The sequence below is a fragment of the Canis lupus genome, chromosome 1, assembly GCF_048164855.1.
Source record: "Canis lupus baileyi chromosome 1, mCanLup2.hap1, whole genome shotgun sequence".
Lineage (NCBI taxonomy): Eukaryota > Metazoa > Chordata > Mammalia > Carnivora > Canidae > Canis > Canis lupus.
The window spans coordinates 11,072,088-11,096,789 of NC_132838.1; the positions used below are offsets into that span (position 1 = coordinate 11,072,088).

The 24,702-nt window shown below is 40.4% G+C and overlaps 1 protein-coding gene across 4 annotated transcripts; it reads left to right on the forward strand.

The window, feature by feature from the left end:
• Positions 1–544: 544 nt before the first annotated feature.
• Positions 545–23,837, forward strand: DSEL (dermatan sulfate epimerase like). Of its 4 annotated transcripts, XR_012028246.1 has the most exons (4): positions 545–680; positions 1,421–5,973; positions 20,700–20,754; positions 22,787–23,837. XR_012028246.1 is itself a non-coding variant. In XM_072820794.1 (3 exons), exon 2 carries the CDS (start codon positions 2,326–2,328, stop codon positions 5,962–5,964), a length of 3,639 nt encoding a protein of 1,212 aa, XP_072676895.1. In that variant the 5' UTR covers positions 545–680; positions 1,421–2,325; the 3' UTR covers positions 5,965–5,973; positions 6,227–13,289. The 4 variants fall into 4 exon arrangements, 3 of the variants coding, with proteins under 3 accessions (XP_072676895.1, XP_072676874.1, XP_072676883.1); XM_072820794.1 differs by lacking the exons at positions 20,700–20,754; positions 22,787–23,837 and adding an exon at positions 6,227–13,289; XM_072820773.1 differs by lacking the exons at positions 20,700–20,754; positions 22,787–23,837 and having other exon boundaries at positions 1,421–13,289.
• Positions 23,838–24,702: the final 865 nt, after the last annotated feature.

Below are 24,702 nucleotides of genomic sequence, written 5' to 3' on the forward strand. Positions count from 1 at the left end.
CCCGCCCCTGGCCCCGCCCCCCGCCCCGCCCATCGCTCGCTTTCCCCCGCCCACATTCTCCCCGGGCCTGAGGCCCCGCCCCGGCCCCGCCCCCGGGCCGCTCCCGCCCCGCCCCCCGCCCCCGGCCCGCGCCGCAGTCTCTCTCCCCGCGTCCCCCCGTCCCGAGGCCCCGCCCCGGCCCCGCCCCCGGCCCGCCCATCGCTCGCGTTCCCCCGCCCACCTCCTTCCCGGGCCTGAGGCCCCGCCCCGGCCCCGCCCCGGCCCCGCCCCCGCCTCGCTCCCGCCCCGCCCCCGGCCCGCGTCGCCGTCTCTCGCCCTCCCCGGGCCGCGCGGCCGGAGCTGGCACCGAGGAGCGGCGGCCGCGGCGGCATCGCGGCCTGGGGACGCCCTCGCTCCGCCGGGCTCGGCGCGCGGATCTGCGTCCCGCGGCGCGGGGCTGCCCGGAGCGCCCGGCGGTCCCCGAGGGCGGGCGTGTCCGCGCGGCGCGGGGCGCGGGGCGGGGGGCGCGGGGCGCGGGGCGCGGGGCCGCAGCCCGTGGGAGCGCGGGGGGCGCGGGGCGCGGGGAGCCCTGCGGGGGCCGGCGCGGCCCGGGCTCCCGGCCGGAGCAGTTTTCTCGAACTCTCCACCTCGTCCTCAGCGGGGCCGGCGCTGCCGGGAGACCCCGTCCACAGCGGCGCAAGGTAAGCGGACCTGGACCGGGCGGCTGAGGGGTCGTGGTGCCCGCAGCGCGGCCGGAGGGCGGGGGCGGGGGGCGGAGGATGGGGCGGCACGACCGTAGGAGGCGAACGGGGAGGGAGAAAAAATGCAACAGGCGGGGCGGTGCAGGAAACTCCGGCGTTCGTGTTTCCTGCGGAGGAGACTTGTCCTGGACTGAAACTTGGTGAGGTTCTGCGGAGCCGCGGCCGGGCAGAGGCGACGCTGCGCCGTAGCCGGGGTCTCAGCTCCCCCTGGCGGCGTCGGGCCGGGATGGACGGCGGGGCCACAGGTGAGGCCGCCGCGGGGCCCCTCGCGGAGGCACCTTGCGGCCCCGTCGGAGCTCACGGCTCGACCGGAAGCCAAGACGGCCCTTCCAGCTCCTGCCTTTTGTCCCTGAGCCCGCTGCGACCAGAACAGCCAGGGTGAGAGCGGGACTCGTCTTTCGTGTTAACTGCGCTTGAATAAAAAAAAAAAAAAAAAAAAAAAAGACGCGCTGAGTGGGTAAGCAAGCCCCAGCTAGCACAGGTGCCGCGGGGAAGTCGCCGCTAGCAGCGGCTGGTCGTCCGCCACCGGCCCCGTTATCCTCGCTGTGCATCTGCCAGAACCCCGCGAGCTGACTTGGACTGTATTGGGTAAGGGTTGTGCTCGCGTCCACTCCCAGGGTATCTGTAGCCTCAGAGAATTTCTTTTTTTCTTTCTTTTTTTTTTTTTTTTTTTCCTCCAGAAAGGAGTGTCATGCGAAAGGAACAGAAAAGAGCCGTCAGCCTTGGTGAAAGGGGAAGTTTTCTTTCCCGGTTGGTGGTTGGTTACTTCGTGATTGGAAAAGAAGCCAACCTAGGTGGCTGAAGAGATCAGATTTTCGTAGTTGAACAGATGAAGCTGACAAAGGACGACGTGAAGATACTTTTCTCTGGGTCATCGTGGGGGATGATGATGAGTAAGTAAGCCTGAACAAGACAGATTTGCAATGAGGGCAGAGATTTTGAGTTTTTGAAATCAAGTAGGACTTTGAAACACTTGTGGAGGATGCTCTTTTCCCAAAAATGGAAGAAGAAAAAATTTTCAAAGCACAAGTGTGAAAAGTGGAAAGGGGAGAACGACCAAGTCAACTTCAAGAATTTCAGTACTTCATCAGCTCCTTTGGGCAGACGCAGGCACCAGCATCATCTGTGTGGGTGATTTTATCACCAGACATGGTTTCCTATCCTAGGAATGGTTTCTTAATTTGCATTTTTAGAGTACTTACTTTTTTTTTTTTTTTTTTTTAACAATGTGTGTTTTGACTCTTCGTGTTAGATTTATGTAAAGGAAGTAAATCCCGAATTCCTAGTATATTTGACTCTACCACTGTTTGCTGTGTGATACAGAAACATTAGAGGTTTTAACGTTCCTTGAGATTTTATTGGAAGCAAAACTGTGTCAGGGACACAGATAGATGCTGTAAGTTTCTCTTTTTGGCGACCCCGCTTGCTTTGAATGAACCGAATGGCAGCTGGATTTCACAGCATGTATGATTTACAGTCTGTTTTATCAAGGCCTTAAATGTATGTCTTATCCTAGGCAGATGGGAAATACGCGGAGCACTGTGTTTGACATGTATGCCTAAGGAAGGGAACTCCCCGATGGATCATGGCGTTAATGTTTACAGGACATTTCTTATTTTTAGCTTTAGTGGTGTTTGCTTTCTCTACTTTTGAGGAATCTGTGAGCAATTACTCTGACTGGGCAGTTTTCACAGATGATATAGATCAGTTTAAGACGCAGAAAGTGCAAGATTTCAAACCCAATCACAAGCTGAAGAAAAGTATGCTTCATCCAAGTTTATATTTTGATGCTGGAGAAATCCAGGCAATGAGACAGAAGTCTCGTACAAGCCATTTGCATCTCTTTCGAGCTATCAGAAGTGCAGTAACAGTTATGCTGTCCAACCCCACATACTACCTACCTCCACCCAAGCATGCTGATTTTGCTGCCAAGTGGAATGAAATTTATGGTAACAATCTGCCTCCTTTAGCATTGTACTGTTTGTTAAGCCCAGAAGACAAAGTCGCCTTTGAGTTTATCTTGGAATATATGGACAGGATGGTTGGCTACAAAGACTGGCTAGTTGAGAATGCACCAGGGGATGAGGTTCCAGTTGGCCATTCCTTAACAGGCTTTGCCACTGCCTTTGACTTTTTATATAACTTACTAGGTGATCATCGAAGACAAAAATACCTGGAAAAAATATGGGCTGTTACTGAGGAGATGTATGAGTATTCCAAGGTCCGTTCATGGGGCAAACAACTTCTCCATAATCACCAGGCGACTAACATGGTAGCATTACTCACCGGGGCTTTGGTGACTGGGGTAGATAAAGGATCCAAAGCAAATATATGGAAACAGGTTGTAGTAGATGTGATGGAAAAGACCATGTTTCTGTTGAATCACATTGTTGATGGTTCTCTGGATGAAGGCGTGGCCTATGGAAGCTACACAGCTAAATCGGTCACACAGTATGTTTTTCTAGCCCAGCGCCATTTTAATATCAACAACTTGGATAATAACTGGTTAAAAATGCACTTTTGGTTCTATTATGCCACCCTTTTACCAGGCTTCCAAAGAACCGTGGGTATAGCAGATTCCAATTATAATTGGTTTTATGGTCCAGAGAGCCAGTTGGTGTTTTTGGATAAGTTTATCTTAAAGAATGGAGCTGGGAATTGGTTAGCTCAGCAAATTAGAAGGCACCGACCTAAGGATGGACCGATGGTCCCCTCCACTGCCCAGAGGTGGAGTACTCTTCACACTGAATTCATCTGGTATGATCCCCAGCTCACCCCACAGCCTCCTGCTGAATATGGTACTGCAAAAATGCACATATTCCCTAACTGGGGTGTTGTCACTTATGGAGCTGGGTTGCCAAATACACAGACCAATACATTTGTGTCTTTTAAATCTGGGAAGCTAGGGGGGCGAGCTGTGTATGACATAGTTCACTTTCAGCCATACTCCTGGATTGATGGGTGGAGAAGCTTTAACCCAGGACATGAACATCCAGATCAGAACTCATTTACTTTTGCCCCCAATGGGCAAGTATTTGTTTCTGAAGCTCTCTATGGACCCAAGCTGAGCCACCTTAACAATGTACTGGTGTTTGCTCCATCACCCACAAGCCAGTGTAATAAGCCCTGGGAAGGTCAACTGGGAGAATGTGCACAGTGGCTCAAGTGGACCGGTGAGGAGGCTGGTGATGCAGCAGGGGAAGTCATTACTGCCTCTCAACACGGAGAAATGATATTTGTGAGTGGGGAAGCTGTGTCTGCTTACTCTTCAGCAATGAAGCTGAAAAGTGTGTATCGTGCTTTGCTTCTCTTAAATTCTCAAACGTTGCTGGTTGTTGATCACGTTGAGAGGCAAGACAATTCCCCAATAAAATCTGTCAGTGCCTTCTTTCATAATCTGGACATCGATTTTAAGTACATCCCATATAGGTTTATGAACAGGTACAATGGCGCCATGATGGATGTGTGGGATGCACACTACAGAATGTTCTGGTTTGACCATCGTGGCAATAGTCCCATTGCTAGTATACAAGAGGCAGAGCAAGCTGCTGAATTTAAGAAACGGTGGACTCAATTTGTTAATGTTACATTTCAGATGGAATCCACGATCACGAGAATTGCATATGTCTTTTATGGGCCATATGTCAATGTTTCCAGCTGCAGATTTATCGATAATTCCAATTCTGGACTTCAGATTTCTCTCAATGTCAATAATACTGAACATGTTGTTTCCATCGTAACTGACTACCATAACCTGAAGACAAGGTTCAATTACCTGGGTTTTGGCGGCTTTGCCAATGTGGCTGACCAGGGCCAGATAACCCGATTTGGTTTGGGCACTCAAGCAATAGCAAAGCCCATAAGACATGATAGGGTTATTTTCCCCTTTGGATTTAAATTTAATATAGCAGTCGGATTGATTTTGTGCATTAGCTTGGTGATTTTAACCTTTCAGTGGCGGTTTTACCTTTCTTTTAGAAAGCTAATGCGGTGGATCCTAATCCTTGTTATTGCCTTGTGGTTTATTGAGCTGCTGGATGTGTGGAGCACTTGCACTCAGCCCATCTGTGCAAAATGGGCAAGGACGGAGGCCGAGGCAAGCCTGAAGTCTTTGTCTTCCGAGGGGCACCACGTCGATCTTCCCAACGTCGTCATTACCTCACTTCCTGGTTCGGGGGCTGAAATTCTCAAACAACTTTTTTTCAACAGTAGTGATTTTCTCTACATCAGAGTTCCTACAACCTACATCGATATTCCTGAAACTGAATTTGAAATTGACTCATTTGTAGACGCCTGTGAATGGAAGGCATCTGATATCCACGGTGTGCATTTCCGTTTGCTCCGAGGCTGGTTGCAGTCCTTAGTTCAAGACACGAAACTACATTTGCAAAACATCCATCTGCATGAACCCAGTAGGGGTAAACTGGCCCAATATTTTACAGCGAATAAGGACAAGAAAAGAAAATTGAAAAGGAGAGAGTCTTTGCCAGAACAAAGAAGTAGAATGAAAGGCACCTTTGATAGAGATGCTGAATATATTAGGGCTTTGAGGAGACACCTGGTCTATTACCCAACCGCACGTCCTGTGCTCAGCTTAAGCAGCGGGAGCTGGACCTTAAAGCTTCATTTTTTTCAGGAAGTTTTAGGAGCTTCTATGAGGGCATTGTACATAGTAAGGGACCCTCGGGCATGGATTTATTCAATGCTGTACAGTAGTAAACCAAGTCTCTACTCTTTGAAAAATGTACCAGAGCACTTAGCTAAATTGTTTAAAATAGAGGGAGGTAAAGGCAAATGTAACTTAAATTCAGGCTATGCTTTCGAATATGAATCGTTGAGGAAAGAATTATCAAAATCCAAGTCAAACGCAGTCTCCCTGTTGTCTCATTTGTGGCTGGCAAACACAGCAGCAGCCCTGAGAATAAATACAGATTTGCTGCCTACCAGCTACCAGCTGATCAAGTTTGAAGATATTGTACATTTTCCTCAGAAAACCACTGAAAGGATTTTTGCCTTTCTTGGAATACCTTTGTCTCCTGCTAGTTTAAACCAAATATTGTTTGCCACCTCCACAAACCTTTTCTATCTTCCCTACGAAGGGGAGATATCACCAACTAATACTAATGTTTGGAAACAAAACCTGCCTAGAGATGAAATTAAATTGATTGAGAACATCTGCTGGACACTGATGGAGCGTCTAGGATATCCAAAGTTTATGGACTAAATGCTGCAGGTCAGCAGAGATTTGCACTAATACTTTGCAACCCGGTTTGTGGATGTGAATTAACGAGAGTTTGTTTATTCTTGTACTATGTGTGTGTGTGTGTGTGCGTGTGCGCGTGTGTTCAGTTTGTTACTTGCACAGAGATTATTTTAAAAATAGGCACCATATTCGGTCTAGCAGGATTTATTTTTACATCACCGCTATCCCTGCCTTTGTTTCTGAATTTTTTTTTTTTTTTCCTGCCGAAATGTTCCTACTACAGAGGCATAGATGAAGTTACGTGATGGTGGTCGGGGGAGGTAGGAAGATTTTACAGGTTTTCGTCTAGCCGTCTGCCTCGTCTGTAACTGTGCTGATCTATCTTGGAACCTCAAACACTGCTAAAGGCCTTTCAATTGCTGCTTTGCCCAAGCATCTCTTCCTTTCAAGATGGACTACAAAAGTTCCTTATCTTTTTTAAAGGATCTTCTAACACATTTATCTTGCACCAAAAAAAAAAAAAAAAAAAAAAAAAATTGTATTTTTTTTTTTTTTAACTGTATATAATGTTCAGTGTTATCACTGGGGAAATGGTGAAAGCTCCTATCAGAACTATAGGATTCCTTCTGGAAAAAATACAGATGGAAACACAGAATGAACATTTTTTTTTTTTGAGGTCAGCAGTAGTGATCTCAAAAGCCTCCTTAAAGTTTTTTACTTAGAAGTAATAAAGAGTCAGTCTTTGAACAATCTGGGTGCCAAGGGCTGGTAGAGTATTTTAGACTTGCCTGTCTGTTTAAAACTCTCTTTTCTCTTTCTTGCCTCCTTGAAGCTACAGCTGTTCCCATCACACCACTTGCACCGCACCATGTCCTTTCTGTCACTGTCATGCAGAACAGTCCGTTGTTACTAATTGTTGAAGTCCCGACATTGGTGGGGATTTTTTTTCCCTGATGATTAATTTTGCATTAAAGCCTGACACTTAGAATCAAATTTCTTTTTGTGGAATTATCACTGCATGACTCAGAGAAAGCAATGCCACTGCTGCCAGTGTTTTTTTAGACTGGAAACAGAGTTGGAAAACTGCCTGACTTATCCTGCATCCCTTTGAATGAGTTTACAGACTGCCAGTGTCTGCAAAAGTTGAAGGCAAATGGGAGATGATGTCAGAGGCATCTGTTTCCTTTACCATCTGCATCTTATTATAAATGTAGTCGTCATAAAATGTGGTTCATTTTATTTTGGTAAGCTCTGAAATCAAAATGCCGTGCCATTATAAGCCAGTGCAGTAATTACAATGCATTGGATAAATACCATTACGCAGTGTCGAGACCTGATGAAAATCTCTGTACAGATTGCAGTCTTCCTGACGTTTCAGACTAGTTTCCTCAAGCTCTCGAACACTTGGGAGTCTGTCATTCTGACCTAGATAAAAGTGGTTCTTTCTCAGTAGTTTGTTATATCAAAATGTGCCTCCAGAGTGATAAAGCTGTGGATATGTTACATTCCAGCTAAACCTAACGTGACTGTCATTTCTCTTCCACTATAGCATGAATGCAGATCGCTCATGTTCCCCTACATCTCCTTCCTTCCCACTGCTCTCCCTTTCTCTTCACAATGTCAAAATTAATGCAATCGTATTGTATTAATATAGGTTGAGAGGGCAGCTGAAGACCCGAATCTACAGTTATTCTCAAGGAAGGTTATTCTACCTATCTCAGGGTTATCAACAACCATGTAAAAATTGCTCCATGGATGGGAACACTGTTTCCATTATTGGTCATAGTGTCGGTGTTTGCTTTCAATTCCCAGGATGTGTGATCTCAAATCAGATCAAATAAGAAGGCTTTGGGTTGGCAGTAATAGCAGATCTGCTCAAGGTAAGAATTACAAATGTGTGCAGAATCTGTACCACTGCCTTTTAACTTTGCAGAAACACCCCCACGGGGAAGGAGGGAACCAGGTTGAGTATGGGGAGGAATCCGAGCAGAGGTGGGGAAAACAATAAAGAATAGCTGTGTGAATGATGCGGGGGCATGTTATTGATAGCTAAAGAAAGGGACAGATTTACCAAAATGTTCTTCACTGTGTGTCCTTTCACCCCCACACAGCAATGCTAAGGTGAGTCTCCCTGGCACTGTCCTTGCCCACCTGCACCCCAAGGGAAAGTTTGCTGGAAGAGACCTCTATTTACAGATTTCCCACGTGAGGAATGTGATGGGTGAGGGATGACCCAGCCATTGGATCTGCACGCAAATGTTCATGCTTGGGACCCCTTGCCTTATACTAATGCCTGAGTTGACTGGCACCCAGAATATCCAGGTCCTGCATCCTTAGGGTGTTAGATCCAGAAAAATTCAAAAAGTCTCCACACTTAATTTTATTCTTACCATCTTGAAAATAATTAAAGGGATGATTGTCACTATGTGACACTTCTGTTTTTTAATTTTTTTTTTTTTTTATGATAGTCACACACACACACACACAGAGGCAGAGACATAGGCAGAGGGAGAAGCAGGCTCCATGTACTGGGAGCCCGACGTGGGATTCGATCCTGGGTCTCCAGGATCGCGCCCTGGGCCTTTAGCAGGTGCTAAACCGCTGCGCCACCCAGGGATCCCACTATGTGACACTTTTAAAGGAAACACCTGTCCTCTGTGTAATTAACCCCTTTCTATATTAATGTCCTCAGACTTAGAACTAATTGGGATAAAAACTGTTATTAAAATAATAGAATTTAAGTCTTGAAATTAAAAAAAAAAGACTTTACTCATGAGTAACAAATGCAGTGGTAATAATATATATGGTTCTCAAAAGTTAGAAATAATGCAAATGACTCACTTCGGATGAAAGAATAAGACCATATCCAGAACTGAGTTTACTGTAATGAATTCTGGAGAGAATAGGAAGTAGGAGACTCTTCAGGAAAAGCAAGATGAATTGATGAGTATGCCTAAATTTAATTGATAGAAACCTAAAGTGGCACAAGTTTTAAGCAAATAACAAGAATATGTACATATTAGGTAAGTACCTGTTAATAAAGGTTTTAAATTAAAAAAAAAAAAACCCCACATACATATTAGATCTAGACCCGAAATATTAAACCTTTGGTTGGCTGTCTTTTTAAACCAACGGAGAGTTAGTAAATATCTGGCAAGAATGGGGTGTTAAAACTCCCAGGCATGGCAGAGGACTTCCAAGAAACCTTCAGCAAATGTATTCAAAGAAGAAGCTGCCCTCCACCCACACTAGTGCATCTTAAACATTTTCCTTTTGTGGAAGTGTTACATACTTTGATTAACATTGTTTATCAGCACTTTCCGGTGCATCATCAAAGATCCTAGCCATTCTTGATATGTAAAGTATATCCAATTATGTGTGAGTAGACATTAGCAATGGTTTTAAAATCACTACATTTGATTGGCTTGATTAACTGATGATAATTAGAAAAATATTCGCTGATTAATTTAGGAAAAAAAATGTAAGTAGAAGGCAATATGTAATACCATTTCCAGAGGTAAGGATGCCTAATATAGAAGATATCAAGGAATTTAACATGTGGACTATTTACTGCTTATTTAAATGTGGCTAAAGTGTGCCTAATATATATAAAATATCTGCTAAGGCAGTTTTTTCCATTACTTGATCAGTGTCATTCCCTTCATGTTGGCAGAAAAATTCAAATAATATCCTAAGAACTAAATGAATTTTTGCACAAAGGATGATAGGAACGCCAAGCAATAGATTCTAACATTCTCTAACTTGTAGATGCTTGAGCTATAATTTACATGAGCTTTTGTTACATTTATTTCAAGTAACGTGTACATATTTAATTAATTCTGTTTCCAAAGATAGGTTCAGCTAAGGCTTCCAAACGATAGAGGGTTTCATTTTTTGTGTTTGTTTTGTTTTTCACACTTACCCAATTATTCAGTGAAGAAAAGATAGACTGAGATCATAAACTAGCGTATTGGAACTATGTGTATAACAAGACTCCACTACGAGTAAATGAAAAGCTAAAGGCAACTTGGCTATGGTTGGGATAATTTTCTAATAACTCTCTTTAGATCTTTGGGTGACTGCGAGGATTTTATGTGGAGCTGAGAAGGCAGGGACTTGAAACGGGGCACATTGAATATTGAAATTCAGCCTCAGAATTTCAGCCACAAAACTTGTACCTTTCAGTGACGGTACTTAATCCCAGCTCTATCTCTGACTTTGACTCATTGCATTCTTTATACATCACCCCAGTTACTAAATGGCAAGAGTATCCCTGTACTATGCACCTGTGCTCTACATTTGTCCCTGCTGCTATTGGTAAGATCTTCATGCTGCATATGTTACTCATGAAAAAGATTACCTGAGACATTTTGAGTTTGGTGCACAGGACTGGCATGGAACTTTTTATTTTTTATTTTATTTTTTTAAAGAAGGGTCTTTAGCAAATGAATCTCTGATGTGCTCCTCATTGAGCCATAGGATTTTAGGTCTCCTAAAATCCTCACAACAACTTTACATGGTACTTCTTTTACAAATAAATTTGAAACCCTTATTATCTCTATAGGAAATATGGTTTTTTTGCAAGGGAATTTTTTTTAAATTTTTATTTATTTATTTATGATAGTCACAGAGAGAGAGAGAGAGGCAGAGACACAGGCACAGGGAGAAGAAGCAGGCCCCATGCACCGGGAGCCCGACGTGGGATTCGACCCCGGGTCTCCAGGATCGCGCCATGGGCCAAAGGCAGGCGCTAAACCGCTGCGCCACCCAGGGATCCCAGGGGAATTTTTAGTGGATATACAGTTTATCAGTTCATTTATTCACTATACCTTTTGGGTATCTTCTGGATCCTTTTTTTTTTTTTTTTTTTTTTTATCTTCTGGATCCTGACCAGTGTGAGGGAAGAACAGAAAAATCAGTTGACTATGTCCCTGCTGTGTGAGGAATTGGCAGTCTTTACAGACTTCAAAGCTAATAGGAATTCACCAAGAAGTCGACAAGGGGGAACATGCCAGGTAGTGATGACCACCAGAGGAAAGACACTAAACAGTTGTTTTTCAGTAGATCTGGTTTCTTTATTTCTGAAACGGTGGTTGTGAGGAAAGGAGTCATTTACTGAGAGGAAGTTATGACTGGTAAACTTGGATGAAGATCACCACTTTTTTTTTTTTTTTTTATTTTCTAAATTAGATTTTGGCTCTGGCCGTCCTAGGACATCCCATCAATGAGTAGCTTTTCCAAAAGACCAGTGTCAATAGAACAAAACCAGCACTCGCTCTTTCCCCATTCCCACTCAACCAACACAATTCACAACAAAGAAATTTGGCTGTAGGTGAGTATCAAGAGATACTCTGAAAAGAATGTGTGAATGAGGTCTGACTGGTGTGTGTGTGCAGATCATTCTAGTAATGGCAGTAAGAAGGATAACACCATGTTCTTCATCCAGAGTCCAACTGGCCAATAGCATCTTTTCCTGTTGCTCCTCTCCCAGTGCTTCCAGACCCACATTGCTAGGTACAGCTATCAATACTGGGAATGCAAAAGTGAACAAAACCTGTGGCGCTGACAGTCTAGTGGGGATTAGAAAGAAACACATTCTTATTTTGCATTTCACAATGTTTCTAGTTCAAAGGAGTCTACAGCAAATGGGAGTGCATACTTGTGGCAAATCTGTGACTAACAATCTAATATACTCAAGTGGAATTCATTTAAGGAAAAAAAAAATCTGGTCTTTCCTACGTCATGTAAATAATACCAGCAGGAAGGGAGGAAAAGAGAAAGAAGGAAGGAAGGAAAGGAGGGAGCAAGGAAGGAAGGAATGAATGAACTTAGAGCACAGAAAGTAAAGTACACAGGAGAATACTCCTATAACAATTGTGTTAATTCTATGAACTATTTAAAAATCTCTTTGAAATCTTATTGTAGTTAAACCTTGAGAAAAATGATAAAGAATAATTTGAGCAAACCTTTTTCATAATACACTGCAATTACCCTTTCTGTTTTATTTCTTTAAACTATTTTTGTATTGTGCACTCTTAAGATCAAATGTAATTTTTTGAAGTATATTAGCTAACACTGATGTTGAATTTTACTTATATGTTTCAGGTTTTCAAATGTCAGAGATATGTGATGTTTTACCTTATGTCATCTTCCTCTCTCTTTGGGATATACACATTGTTCTTAATGGTTTAAGGAAGCAAACTTTCACACACATGCATCACCTGCGCTGCTCTTCATTCATATTATTTTTTCTTTTCGGAAACGGATTGAGCTCCCAGTCACTGTCACTTGCCTCACTTAGGATGTGAGCACTAGAAACTCTTCAATCCCTGCATTAAAATCTGGCACCCCTCTGTACACAATGCATAACACACTTCTTACTTATTGCATGATGCAAATCATGCTCTAAACCCTTATTGTACTACAGTGAAAGAATATTGCCCATTTTTTCTGGTATTTATTTATTATTTTAATTATGTATTCATTTATTCCTTCACTTTGCTCCAAAAGATTAATTTTATTGTAGATTGGTTTAAAGTACATGAGATTTTAAAATATGGCTATTTTAACTATATTACGCCTTTTTAATCTGATGCTTAATGTCATATTTCACAAAACTTTGAAGGGGAGATTTATTCATGTGTAAAAGAACACAATATGACCAACAAGTGATGAAATTGCTTTCGTAAGATACCTATACAAAGATAAGTGAATATAAAGAATGCAGTTAATAAAAGTCAGGTGTTTTTACTTTTCATTATCAGACATTAACCTGAGCTCTGTGGCTATTTCAATGCTAACAGTGCACAGCATGCTTACAGTGGGTTTTTGAGCACCAACAAACTTGTGGTTACTTCTCCAGATTTACTAAAATAAACTGAATTGCACACACATTCAATTTGTCTTCTACCCACCACTAATTATAAAACTATCAAAAAAATGCCATTGTGGAACACATGAGTAGAAAGGTACCTGCTTGTGCACACACGTGCCCACTTGGCAGAGTTGCATTACCATAGGAGGCCTACGGTCTTCTCTGAATAACTAGCAGACAACTCCTGGGGGTCTTCCACAGGCTGTTTGTACCTTCCCCCCATTTCCTTGCTTAATTTGAAGGAGGCCATTTCTGTTAAAATGTTACATTTATATAACACTTTTATATATTATATGAGCTTTGAAATTAGAAAAAAAAAAAAAAAACCTGAATACAACAAACCCTAGGTCAGTAAGTACTGACCAGCTGTGAGGTTTGGGGCAACTTTCCTAATTTTAAGTCTCCATTACCCCTCTGTAAAACTTCCCTAGAGTCGATGCATGGATTAAATAAAACCACATGTAAAAAATCATGGAACAGTACTTGTTTCCTCTTTGTGATCACCTACAATTCTCTGGTCTTTTATATTTTAGTTTAGTATTTAAATTATCCTCTATTTTACCATAGTATTGAACATATCAATTGAGTCAAAGGAACATAAAATCACACTTATACAATTAATGTATTAATTGAAAGCAGTGCTTTATGTTCCCATTTCAAGAAAAAAAAAATATTGCAACTTTCACTTAGTTCAGCTTCCATGTCTTTGTCCTTTCCAGAGCCACGGGTCTTTTGCTGTTTTCTTTTTTTTTTTTTTTTTTCCAGAGCATATCATATACTGAGTTTCATTGAGATAGAGACCATTTTGAATTTAATTGTGATGCTATGGAAATCGTATTTCATATCACAAGTGCCATTTGTGTAACACTAAGCATAACTTTATGCCCATACCTTCATTCAACAGATACTTAATTGTGATCTTCTGTATTGTAACCATTGCATTTTTTCTATTTTATTTTTTCCACTTACTATGAAGTGAGCATGAAAGCTGAGGTATTTAAGACTATGTGGGAATATCACTCCAAACAAAGATTGCATCAATATATACAATTATTTGATCTGTGAAGAATATTTTTCTGTTAAATCACATGTCATTTGCACATATTCTTCGGCTGGGGTAAAATTCTACAGTTTCTTATCCTATAGTTGATTCTTGGTAAGTTTGGATGCTTTCTGACTTCCATGGCTCTATATGGGGACCCAAGAGTAAATTCCAGAGCCTCTAGCCAGAAACTCAGCCTTCCAACAACGAGTGCAAAAGAGAATGCCCGTCTGTATTGGGTCCAACTGCTGCAGACCTATGGTAGTAGGATTCATACCATTGATAGAAATTCCGTTCCCTGATGATTTTCCTTTGGCATTGCTCTCTACATTCTTACTAGGTGTGGTTCACTATATATATTAGAAATTACTACTGTGTTGATACTTTTTTCCTTTGTTAGATATTTTTCTTTTAATTTGAGAAGTGGGGAGAGAGAGAGAGAGAGAATATGCACATGAGTGGTAGGGAGGGGGAGAAGCAGACTCCTTGCTCAGCAAGGAGCCCCACGTGCAGCTCGATCCCAGGACCCGGGAATCATGACCTGAGTGGAAGGCAGACGTTTAACCAATTGAGCCACCAGGTGCCCCTATTATGCTGATTCTTGCACATGCCAACTCTACTTCCCTCACTTATCAACCTGTAGATATTATGGGTATTCAAAATAGGTTACAGTAATATGTTGACATTGAAAAGTTGTGTTGACCCTATCTGGGAAGTCAGAAGCCCTCTTCTATGATATTGATAAGTTTCTGTGGTCAGAGGTGGAACTTAAGAGTGAGAATTTATATACTCACATATTCTACATTATGGTACAAAGCATATTTGAGGGATGCCTGGGTGGCTTAGTAGTTGAGCGTCTGCCTTTGGCTGAGGGCCTGAACCCGGGGCCTGGGATCAAGTCCTCCATGGGGCTCCCTGTGGGGAGCCTGCTTCTCCTCCTGCCTATGTCTCTGCCTCTTTCTCTCTCTCTGTGTCTCTCATGAACAAATAAATAAAATCTTTTTTAAAAAAGCATGTTTGATACAAAAGAAATTAATAGAATGAATAAAAGTATGACTGTCACCCACAATTTATGCTAGAGGCTAAGCCTTCCATCTGATCTTCCATTATCACATCCTGCTGCTCCGGACAGTGATCCCAGAGGGGACATCTATCCTGAGTTTCTGTTTACTATTTCCTTGCTTTCTTTATAGCTCCACATATGTGTCTGTCCTTGTCAACATAGTGTATACTTTTGCATGGTTTCAAACATTATGTACACAGGAACATACTACATATATTTTTATGCAACTTGCTTTTCTTTCCTCAAAATCTAGTGTGTCTACTGCATTTTGATGTTCGTAGGTGAAGACCACTTATTTCCAACATGGTGGTGTCCCATTATCTGAATATGCCATTATCTAAACATGCCATACTTTATCTTCTATCTTGCTCGACCTCGGAAATATCCACACATTGTGTGTAAAAATTGTGTATGTTCTGTAATGCACCTGTGTAAGAATATTGTTACTGTGTTTTGTTTGTACCCCACTGCCACTCCAACCTTCTTCCTGGTGTTGTGTGTGTGTGTGTTTAGGACTGAAAGAACATCCTCAACTATTTTAGATGATGCCAAGTTAGTATTTTTCTAGATGATCCTTACAAACTGACACTCTAGCCATTATAAGAAAGTTTCCATTGCTTTATATTTTCTCCTATATTTGACATTTTCACACCTTTTAAATATTTTCCTGTCTGATACAATGAAAAGGAGTCACATTTTTCTTTTCTGGATGTGGAAAGATGAAGCTGGGATTGAAAGGTGTCACATTTTTGTTTTGTTTGCAGTCCTTTGATTATTAATGACATATAGCACATGCACCCTGGTGTGTGTGTGGGTACACACATATATAGTACTCCTTTCTATTTCCATTTATGTTTCTTCTCTTGTGAAATGAAATCCATGCTCATGTCTTCCATCCATTTTTCTATCGAGTTCATTCTTTTTTCTTACTGATTCATTGGAGTTTACCATATATTAATAATACTAATCATTTTTTGGTTGTATGTATTGTGAATAGCTTTTCTGTTTATAGTCTCATGATCCTTGTTCTATAACTTTTGGGATGTGTTTTGATACACAGATGTTCTTCGTATGAATGTAAGTGAATATGTCAGTGTTTTTTCCTTTATTATTTATACCCTTTTTGCATTGTATTAAAGAATCTTCTCTAGGGTCTTAGCAAAGAAAATGTTCTCCCCAGTTTTATTCTGAGGATTTTTAATGTTTAATCATTGTCTATTGCTGCAAAACAATATTACCACAAATATAATGGCTTAAAACAATACATTTACTATCTCAGTTTCTGTGCTGTGGGTCAGGGATCCAGGCATGGCTTACCTGGCTCTTCCCTCAGGGCCCCTCACAGAACTGTAAGCAAGGTGCTGTCTAGGACGGGGCTCTCACTCGAAACTCACCCTGAGAAGCTGGCGTCTGAGCCCACACTGGTCTTGGCAGGAATCAGTTTCTTGTGGGTTGTTGGACTAAAAGCCTCAGTGCTTTTCTGGCTGTTGGCTGGAGATCATCCTCAGTCATTTACCATATGGGGTTATCCATATGTCAGTTTCCTTCACAAAAGACAGGATGAGAGAGAATCAGTAGAAAATGTGCTAACCATGTAGCATATTCGTGGAAGCAACACCTAATCAAGTTTGGTTAGAAACCAAATCACAGGTCCCACCCACAGCCAAGGAAAAGGGCATGGATACCAGGAGCTGTAATAATTGGGGGACATTTTAGAATCCATTTGCCACAGATTTTGTCTTTTATATTTAAATATTTAATCTGCTTCCATTAATCGTTGTGTTTATTCTGAGGGGTTTTTTCCACCCTGTATGAGTAAACTGCTGTCCTAGACTGAAAAGATTGAAACACTTTTTTTTTTTTTTTTCCCACACCATCTTTCCATACCATCCCTACCACATATCAGGTCCTTATGTTTTGTGTGAGTCTATTTCTGAGTTCTCTACTTCATTCTGTGGCAAATTTGATTATGCCAATGATAATACCACACTGTCTTAATTACTATTGTCTTTTTGTTAGCCTGAAATCTGGCAAGACAAGTCTTTTTATTTTCTCTTCCCTCCACATGCATTTTAGAATTAATTTGCACAGTTCCTCAAAACAAACAAGAACAATACATGTTAATTGTAAATGCATTACATCAGTTTTGGAGAATTCACCTCTTAATTAGTCCCTATCCAGGAGCAGATATTTCTCCTTTATGTAATACTACATTTGTTAATCTTTTGATAGATTTCAGTCTGAGCACTTTATATATTGTTACTGCAGTGGATGATATTTGTTTGTAATTATCAATTATAACTGATATTAGTACGTAGAAAATGCAGTTGATTTTTATGTATTTCTATTGTATCAGGGACATTATTAAATCTTATTACTAATTTAATAATTTATCTGTAAATTCTTTCAAAATTCTTACATAGAGGGTTGCATAATGTGTAATTATAACATCTGATAACTTTTTAATGTCATTAGTGCATTTGTTGGGGTTCCTATAAAATACTAAAAGGATGTTAGTCATAGTGAATATTCGTGTACTGTCCCTAATGTGAATGGAGTGGTTTTGCATTTCACCAGTGAGCAAATGGATGCTGTGTGTGTTCCGTGGATTCACCTTATCACTGTGTGGTATTCCCTTCTGTTCCTATTTCGAGAACTGACCTTTTATCATCAGTGCATGATTGAGATTTATTCAATGATTTTGGCATTTATTTTGATAGCCATATGTTTCTTTGCCTTTATCTATTAATGTAGTACAATACGTGAACATTTTTTTTTCTTATGAGATTAAACCAAACTTGATTTGCAAGGATAAACCCAGCTTGGGAATGATTTGTTATATTTCTATATGTTGCTGGATTGAGTTTGTTAATATTTAATTTAGGATGTTGGCATCAGCACTTGTAATTGTGATTTTTCTCATACTATTCTTATCTAATTTTGAAGTCAACTTACTTGTCACATAAAATAAATTGAGGACATTCTATTTTTGTATTCTCTGGAAGAGTTTGTGTAAGATTGAAATGATCTAATATGAAGAATATTAGGACTCATTTGTAAAAACCACCTGGTCATTGTGTTTTATTTGTATAAACATTTTGACCGTGTATACAATTGTATTGATGGTTTTGGGCTTGTTTTATTGAGGTCATGTGTTTATTTTGAAGCCTATTTTGGACAAAAGAATTTGTCTATTTAATGTTCACATATATTGACCTAAATTTGCTCAAAATGCATTCTGCTGTCTCTAATTATCCAACCACACAAATTTTTTCCATCCCTAGTAAGTGTGCCTTATTTCTTTTTGTTCCTTTATCAGGGTTTGCCCTTTATTTAAGCCTTTTCAAAGACTAACTTTTGGCTGTTTTTGTTCCTCTTACTATTTTATATTTATCTGATATTGCATAATTTTGGCTCTTGATCTTACATATTCCCTTCAAACTATTTTAGTTATTTTCTCTAATTTGTTGTTTTGTTATGCTTTGTATGTTTAATTATATGCCTTCCCTTTTTTTGTCAATGCCCAACACCCCAAAACCACTGGGAACAAAGGGGGTTTATTGTTTATTACAATAAAAGGGATCGATATAGTACACCTTTGCCCTAAGTTAGCTGTTGTTGGGAAGTGGGGTAATTCAATGATTGGGTGTCTGAATAAATCTTATCTAGAAAGGGGGAAAATTAGAGGCTAAATCTATAATTGGTTAAGAAGTAGCTGTCACTCCTATTATTAGAAGAGAGGGATGTGTAGAGTATTCTGTGGTTTGGAAAATAGTCATGTTTTCTCTGTCTCCAAACACGGTTATGGAGTGGTCTTGTTTGTGTCTTGATCCATCTCAGTCACAGAGTTGCTCTGTTCTTTGAAATAATTTATGATCAGTGGAGGACAGCAGACTGATGGCAACAGGCCAGCTTCTGGATGTTAAGAACTGTTTTTTTTTTTTATCCTCATTTAAAAATATTTATTCTTTTCATTATGTTAATCCAAGGCTACCAGTTTACCTGGAAAGTCATGTTGGTTGTAGTCACACATTTTAATGTGTAGTTTTAACCTTATCCTTTCTAAGTGTTTTCTCAATCCCCTGTGATCTCTTATACGACCATGTGTTTTCTTATATTTATAGAGTTTCTCTATAAAAACTGTCACTTTTTATCTTCAGTACATTGCAGTCAGAAAGTATGAACTGAATGGCACCAATTTTGTCAAATGTAAGGCTCTCTGCCTGGATATGGATTGATATCTGGTAATTTTTTTTTCTGGTTAATTTTTATAAAAATGCTATATGGGTTATATAAAATTAGTGGATATTCTCCACTTGTTGGGTAAGGTGTTCTGAAAATCTGCTGGCTATCATGTGACAATTTTCTTATTCAAACACATGTATCCATATGAGTTTTTCCCAATCTTTCAACTACTATTAAAGCTTTATGTCATTAAAGGCATATGCATGTTATATTTAGTATTTATTATAAATTTTGTAAATAGAGCCTTAATGAGACTCTCTTTTCTAGCATTGCTTTTGACTTAAACAATGCTTTTTGGATGATACTAGATTACAAACTTCCCCTTTGTTTATATTAGCCTATCATGTAATTTTTTAAAAGATTTTATTTATTTATTCATGAGAGACAGAGAGAGAGAGAGAGAGAGAGGCAGAGATACAGGCAGAGGGAGAAGCAGGCTCCATGCAAGGAGCCTGATGTGGGACTCCATCCCAGGTCTCCAGGGTCGGTCCTGGGCTGAAGGCAGTGCTAAACCGCTGAGCCACAAAAGCTACCCTTTATCATGTAGTTTTTATCTTGATGTTTTAAAACATTTTTGGCCTTTATTTATGTATTTATGTTTGTAGATTTTGAAAGAGAGCGTGGAGGGAAGGGTGGAGGGAGAAGAAGAGAGAGAATCTTAGACGAGCTCCATGCCCACACCCCAGGCAGGGCTTATCTCAGGGTCCTGAGATCATGACCTAAGCTGAAACCAAGAGTCAGATGCTTAACTGACTAAGCCACCCAGGCCCACCAGAATTATACTTTTAAAATACATCTTGTAAACAGAATGTAATTGGTATTTATTTCTTTCTAAAATCATTATTTTTGTTATTTGAAGTGTTTGATTTCATTGTGATTATTCATATGCTTGGATTTACTTATAATAATTAGTATGTACTTTATACCTCTATTTACTATATTCCTTTTTAATTTTCTTCTTTCTTGAATTATTTTTTTTTTAAATTTATTTATTCATGATAGTCACACGGAGAGAAAGAGAGAGGCAGAGACACAGGCAGAGGGAGAAGCAGGCTCCAAGCACCGGGAGCCCGATGTGGGATTCGATCCCAGGTCTCCAGGATCGCGCCCTGGGCCAAAGGCAGGCGCCAAACCGCTGCGCCACCCAGGGATCCCTCTTGAATTATTTTGAAATAATTGTTCCTCTCCTCCCTTTTACTGGTTTGGAAGCAATGCATCCCATTTCTGTTATTTTGAGGGTTATAGAAAAATGAAAAGTAAATATTACTATTTTGTATACCCAGTATTTGTTTATACTTATCCATAATTTACTTTTTTTTTCTATTCCATCTTTCAAAGTTTTTCATCTGTATCTTTTTTTTTTCTATTTTAAGTATATTTTAATATTTTCTCAATTTTTGTTGGCCTAAAATTTGTCTTCTTTTGTCACTCACTCTCATGGGTTTGTTGTGGGTACAGTTCTAGGTTAACAGCACTTTGAATCCATTGTCCCACTTAGTTATTTGGCTACTTCTGTTTTCTTTGTGACATAGGTAGCAAGATTGATGGCTGAGAATGAAATGGGGGAAGAAGTATTGCAGGTTGGAGGTGAGTAGTCATCTAGGAGATGAGAGTGTCAGGAGGGCAGGAGGGAAAGTGTTGCACCATTGCCTGAAGCTCTCAGGGCCTCCTTGACGGGAATGGCTCTGCATTTAGACTCAGTTTCTCCCAGCCTTCTTCAGCTCACCCATGCAAGTGGCAGAAAGCTTCATTGACCAGAAAATGGCAGCTTCACTGTGAGGTAACAGGATAAAAGAATGTGAGGTGAGGGGTATGGGGGAGATGGATTGTAGGGGGACTTATGAAGAAATGAGATATAGGACACAATTAAAAGGACCCTAGATTCTGGTGGCACCAGAGATTTTTGTCAGGGACACAGTCACTGGTAAGGTAGGAAGCAATGCTTTAAGAGTGAGATCCTTGGTACTGAGATTATTGAGACATTGAAATTACTGCTTATAATAAAATCTAGGGCACCTTCAAACCAGGCATGAGGAGAGTAAAAGAGAGCATAGCCAGCACTTTAATGAAGTTCAAAGAACAAAGGCCTTCTGGAGTTAGTCAAGTTATAGTGGGGACAAAAGAGGAAAAGGCATGTGCAGAGGAGACATGGAGAATAAGGAGGATTTTATTACTGGTTGAGTTCCTGAGTGCACAGCACAAAGTTTTCAGGAGCTGGAGAAGGGTCGGAAATAGTTTTGAATAGTGTCCCTTGGTTTTACAGTGTAACCAAAGAGGAAAAATGTCATAGTCCTGGGATTGTTGGAGTAAATAGCAGCAAATAGGTATTAAGGGCATAACGAATTTGATTATGATGGTCTCAAGGCAGATGATGATAAGGGACCTGTGAGGTTAGGGGTGGAAGCTGGGAAATAGTCTGGTGCAGATACCAGAAAACAGGGGCTTACTATATACAGATTTCTTTTCCTCCTGTATAATAGACATCTGTAGAGAATGCAACAGCTGGTGAATGTAATCCTGAGGTAATCGGGGACAGTTTCTTTCACCATAGCATGCCACGTCACCATCTTTAGCAGGTGCATTTTCAAGATGGCATCATGAGCCAAGAAGGGTAGGAGAGCTCAGTTCAGAAAAGAAGATAAACATCCCCCCTAATGTCTTCATCCTAAAAGGTCTTTACAAAAAGAGCCTTGCATCCAACAGCTTCCACTTTTCTGAGCTGTAATTTTGGTAGAAAATAACAATTTCTGGAATTACTTGGGAAAATTTAAAAACATAGCAGCGCAGAGGCTTTAACCTCCCCAGGTTCATTTTCCCTTGGCCTGGAATGATTTGAGGTATCTATATTTTACAAAATGCTCTCCCTCCAGGGGATTCCACTGTGTAGCCAAAGATTGAGATCTACTGAATTAAGCAGATAATTACAGTTATAATTACAGCTGTTTCTTCTTTATCACGGGAGTCATATTTTATAAGCTTAATACAAACACTGAATTAGTGGATACCACCCCATTACTCCTAGGGAAAACACAGGATTATGTTCCTTTGGGCCTCTGGTCACTACATTTTTACCAACCAATCAACCCATAACCTTGTTTTATGTATATTTCTGTTTAAAGACACCTTATTTAACATGTATCAATAATTCATTATCACGTTGAACTCATAGCCAACAGCTCTGAAACTGATGCCTGGACAGAGCTGCTCTGAACTCATTTTCTCTGTGAGGTACATCACAGCCTTCTTGTGTCGAGAAGCAGCGCTTCTTTCATCCTGCTTCCAAATTCTAAATGGCAAAATCACCAACCCAAAGCCCCGCAAATGTGAAAACTCTGGCACAAAACCGACCCTGAAGAGCACACTCATTTACAGGAGGGGACCTGAGACAAGGCATGGCTCCACTCTGTTGAGCCTCAGCTGGGCACGGGGGAGGCAGGCTGACTCAGATTCTTGGCCCCTCTGTGCTTATCCACCTAGGACACGTGTCATTATTGTTGATTTGGGGGCTACCAAGGAAGTTTTGGGGATGAGGCGAGTTTGCCAAGACAATCTACAAATGCCAAGGATCGACTGTATGTCAAGTTCATTTCTCTCCTAATCTGACTCTCTGATCTTTCAGGGATCTCTGCCTTGAAAAATAGCTTCGGTGGCCACCCCGCATCTGTGCACCTGAGTGGTCCTGCCTCACTTGAACTTGACCAGAGATTCTGGCTGCCTCTGTGTTTCTAGAACTCAGGAACATGTTTGGCTCTATCTTACCCTTTTCTTCATTTTCAGCTCTTTTTATGAGTAGTACTCTTTATTCTTAAGGAGGCACTGAGAGGGGAGTTCTGATTTTTTTTTTAAATGTATTCTTTAAAGAAAATTTTGAAAATGTAGAAAAATTTGAAGAACACTGAACCCCGCCCCCCCTCTGAGAAATAGCTGTTATTCACATTTAACCATGGCCTTTTACTTTCAGGTTTATAAAGATAAAGTGTTCTGAACTGGTACCTAACTTGAATCCAGTTTTCAATTAATGAAGTAAATGTAGGCCCAGTAATATTAGTTCTCAATATTGACCTAATTGCTAATTTCTTTAGGTATATTTCAAGTTTATCGTTTCCCATGGCTTCTTTTTTTTTAAGATTTTATTTATTTATTCATGAAAGACACAGAGAGAGAGGCAGAGACACAGGCAGAGGGAGAAGCAGGCTCCATGCAGGGAACCACTCTGGTGCCCCTCTCCCCGGCTTTCTAAAGTCATTGGTGTCAGGGCATCCAATTCAGTAATTAGAGGGTGAAGCATGTTGTGCATGATAGGAACCAATCTTATTTTTCACCCAAGTGCCCTAAAATATGTTTCAGATGCATTAATGATAGCAGTGTAAACACAGGCATTTCAAATGACAAAGAGGAAAGAATTGTTCCTATAATATGGGCGAAGAGGGCAGGACTAACTAATCATGATATCAAAGACAAAAAGCAGATAAAAGACCAAGAGATCTGCAGGAATATTTTTAAATCTCAAACATGATTTCACTAGAAGCAAGTAAAGATTTAAATTCTTTCATGTAGAAAAAGACTTGTTTATCTGTAGGCAAAAAATGAGGATTGCAACTTTAAAAGACAGAGAGGTTAAAAATGATAAAACATTGCATAAAGCACATAATATGTTTCACCAATTCTGAGTACAAATTCTTTTTCTTTTCTTTCTTTCTTTTCTTTTCTTTTCTTCTTTTCTTTCTTTTCTTTTTCTTTTCTTTTCTTTTTCTTTTCTTTTCTTTCTTTTCTTTTTCTTTTTTCTTTTTCTTTTCTTTTTTCTTTCTTTTCTTTTTCTTTCTTTCTTTCTTTCTTTCTTTCTTTCTTTCTTTCTTTCATTCATTCATTCATATCTTAAACTTTGAATTATTTCCCCTTAGGGCCTCTCCTCCCACTACTAAATAAATGGGGGAAAAAAGAAATACAAGAAAAAAAAAGTCTTATAGTTCCTTGGGATTTAATCAAAAGGTTTCAGGACTACTTCCAAGCATAAAATGAAGAAAGAGGTATAATCCCATGTGGCCAAAACTTTCCCTGCTTCTCACCAGTATAAAGTGTCATTGTAGATGACTGGTCCTGCTCAGCTCAACAAACGACACTTGTCTACAGGGATGTGCTTACTGTTTCTGTGCAGTTCATATTTGCTGACCCATGCACAAAAAGCCAGTTCATGTTATCTTTCTTTCTTTCTTTCTTTTTTTTTTTTTTCTTAATTATATTTTCAAAAGCACAACCTACTGGACCACTGCTGTTGGGTCTGAAAAGCTGCCTACATTAGGTACATATTATGCAGAAACCTTCTCAACCCCGGAAAAAAAAAAAAATGCACTTCTGTGGAGCCTGACCAGCCTAAAATCCCCTCTCTAGGTAATCTCATTTCTGGTATTTTCTTGTCCTTTTCCGCTCACACAGTAGTTTTGGGGGTCATGCTGAACCAAATATCAAGGTCTCTCTACTTTCAAGTTTTGAGAAAGAAGGATTGGTATAGGTCACTGCGTTTTCACAAATGTCCTG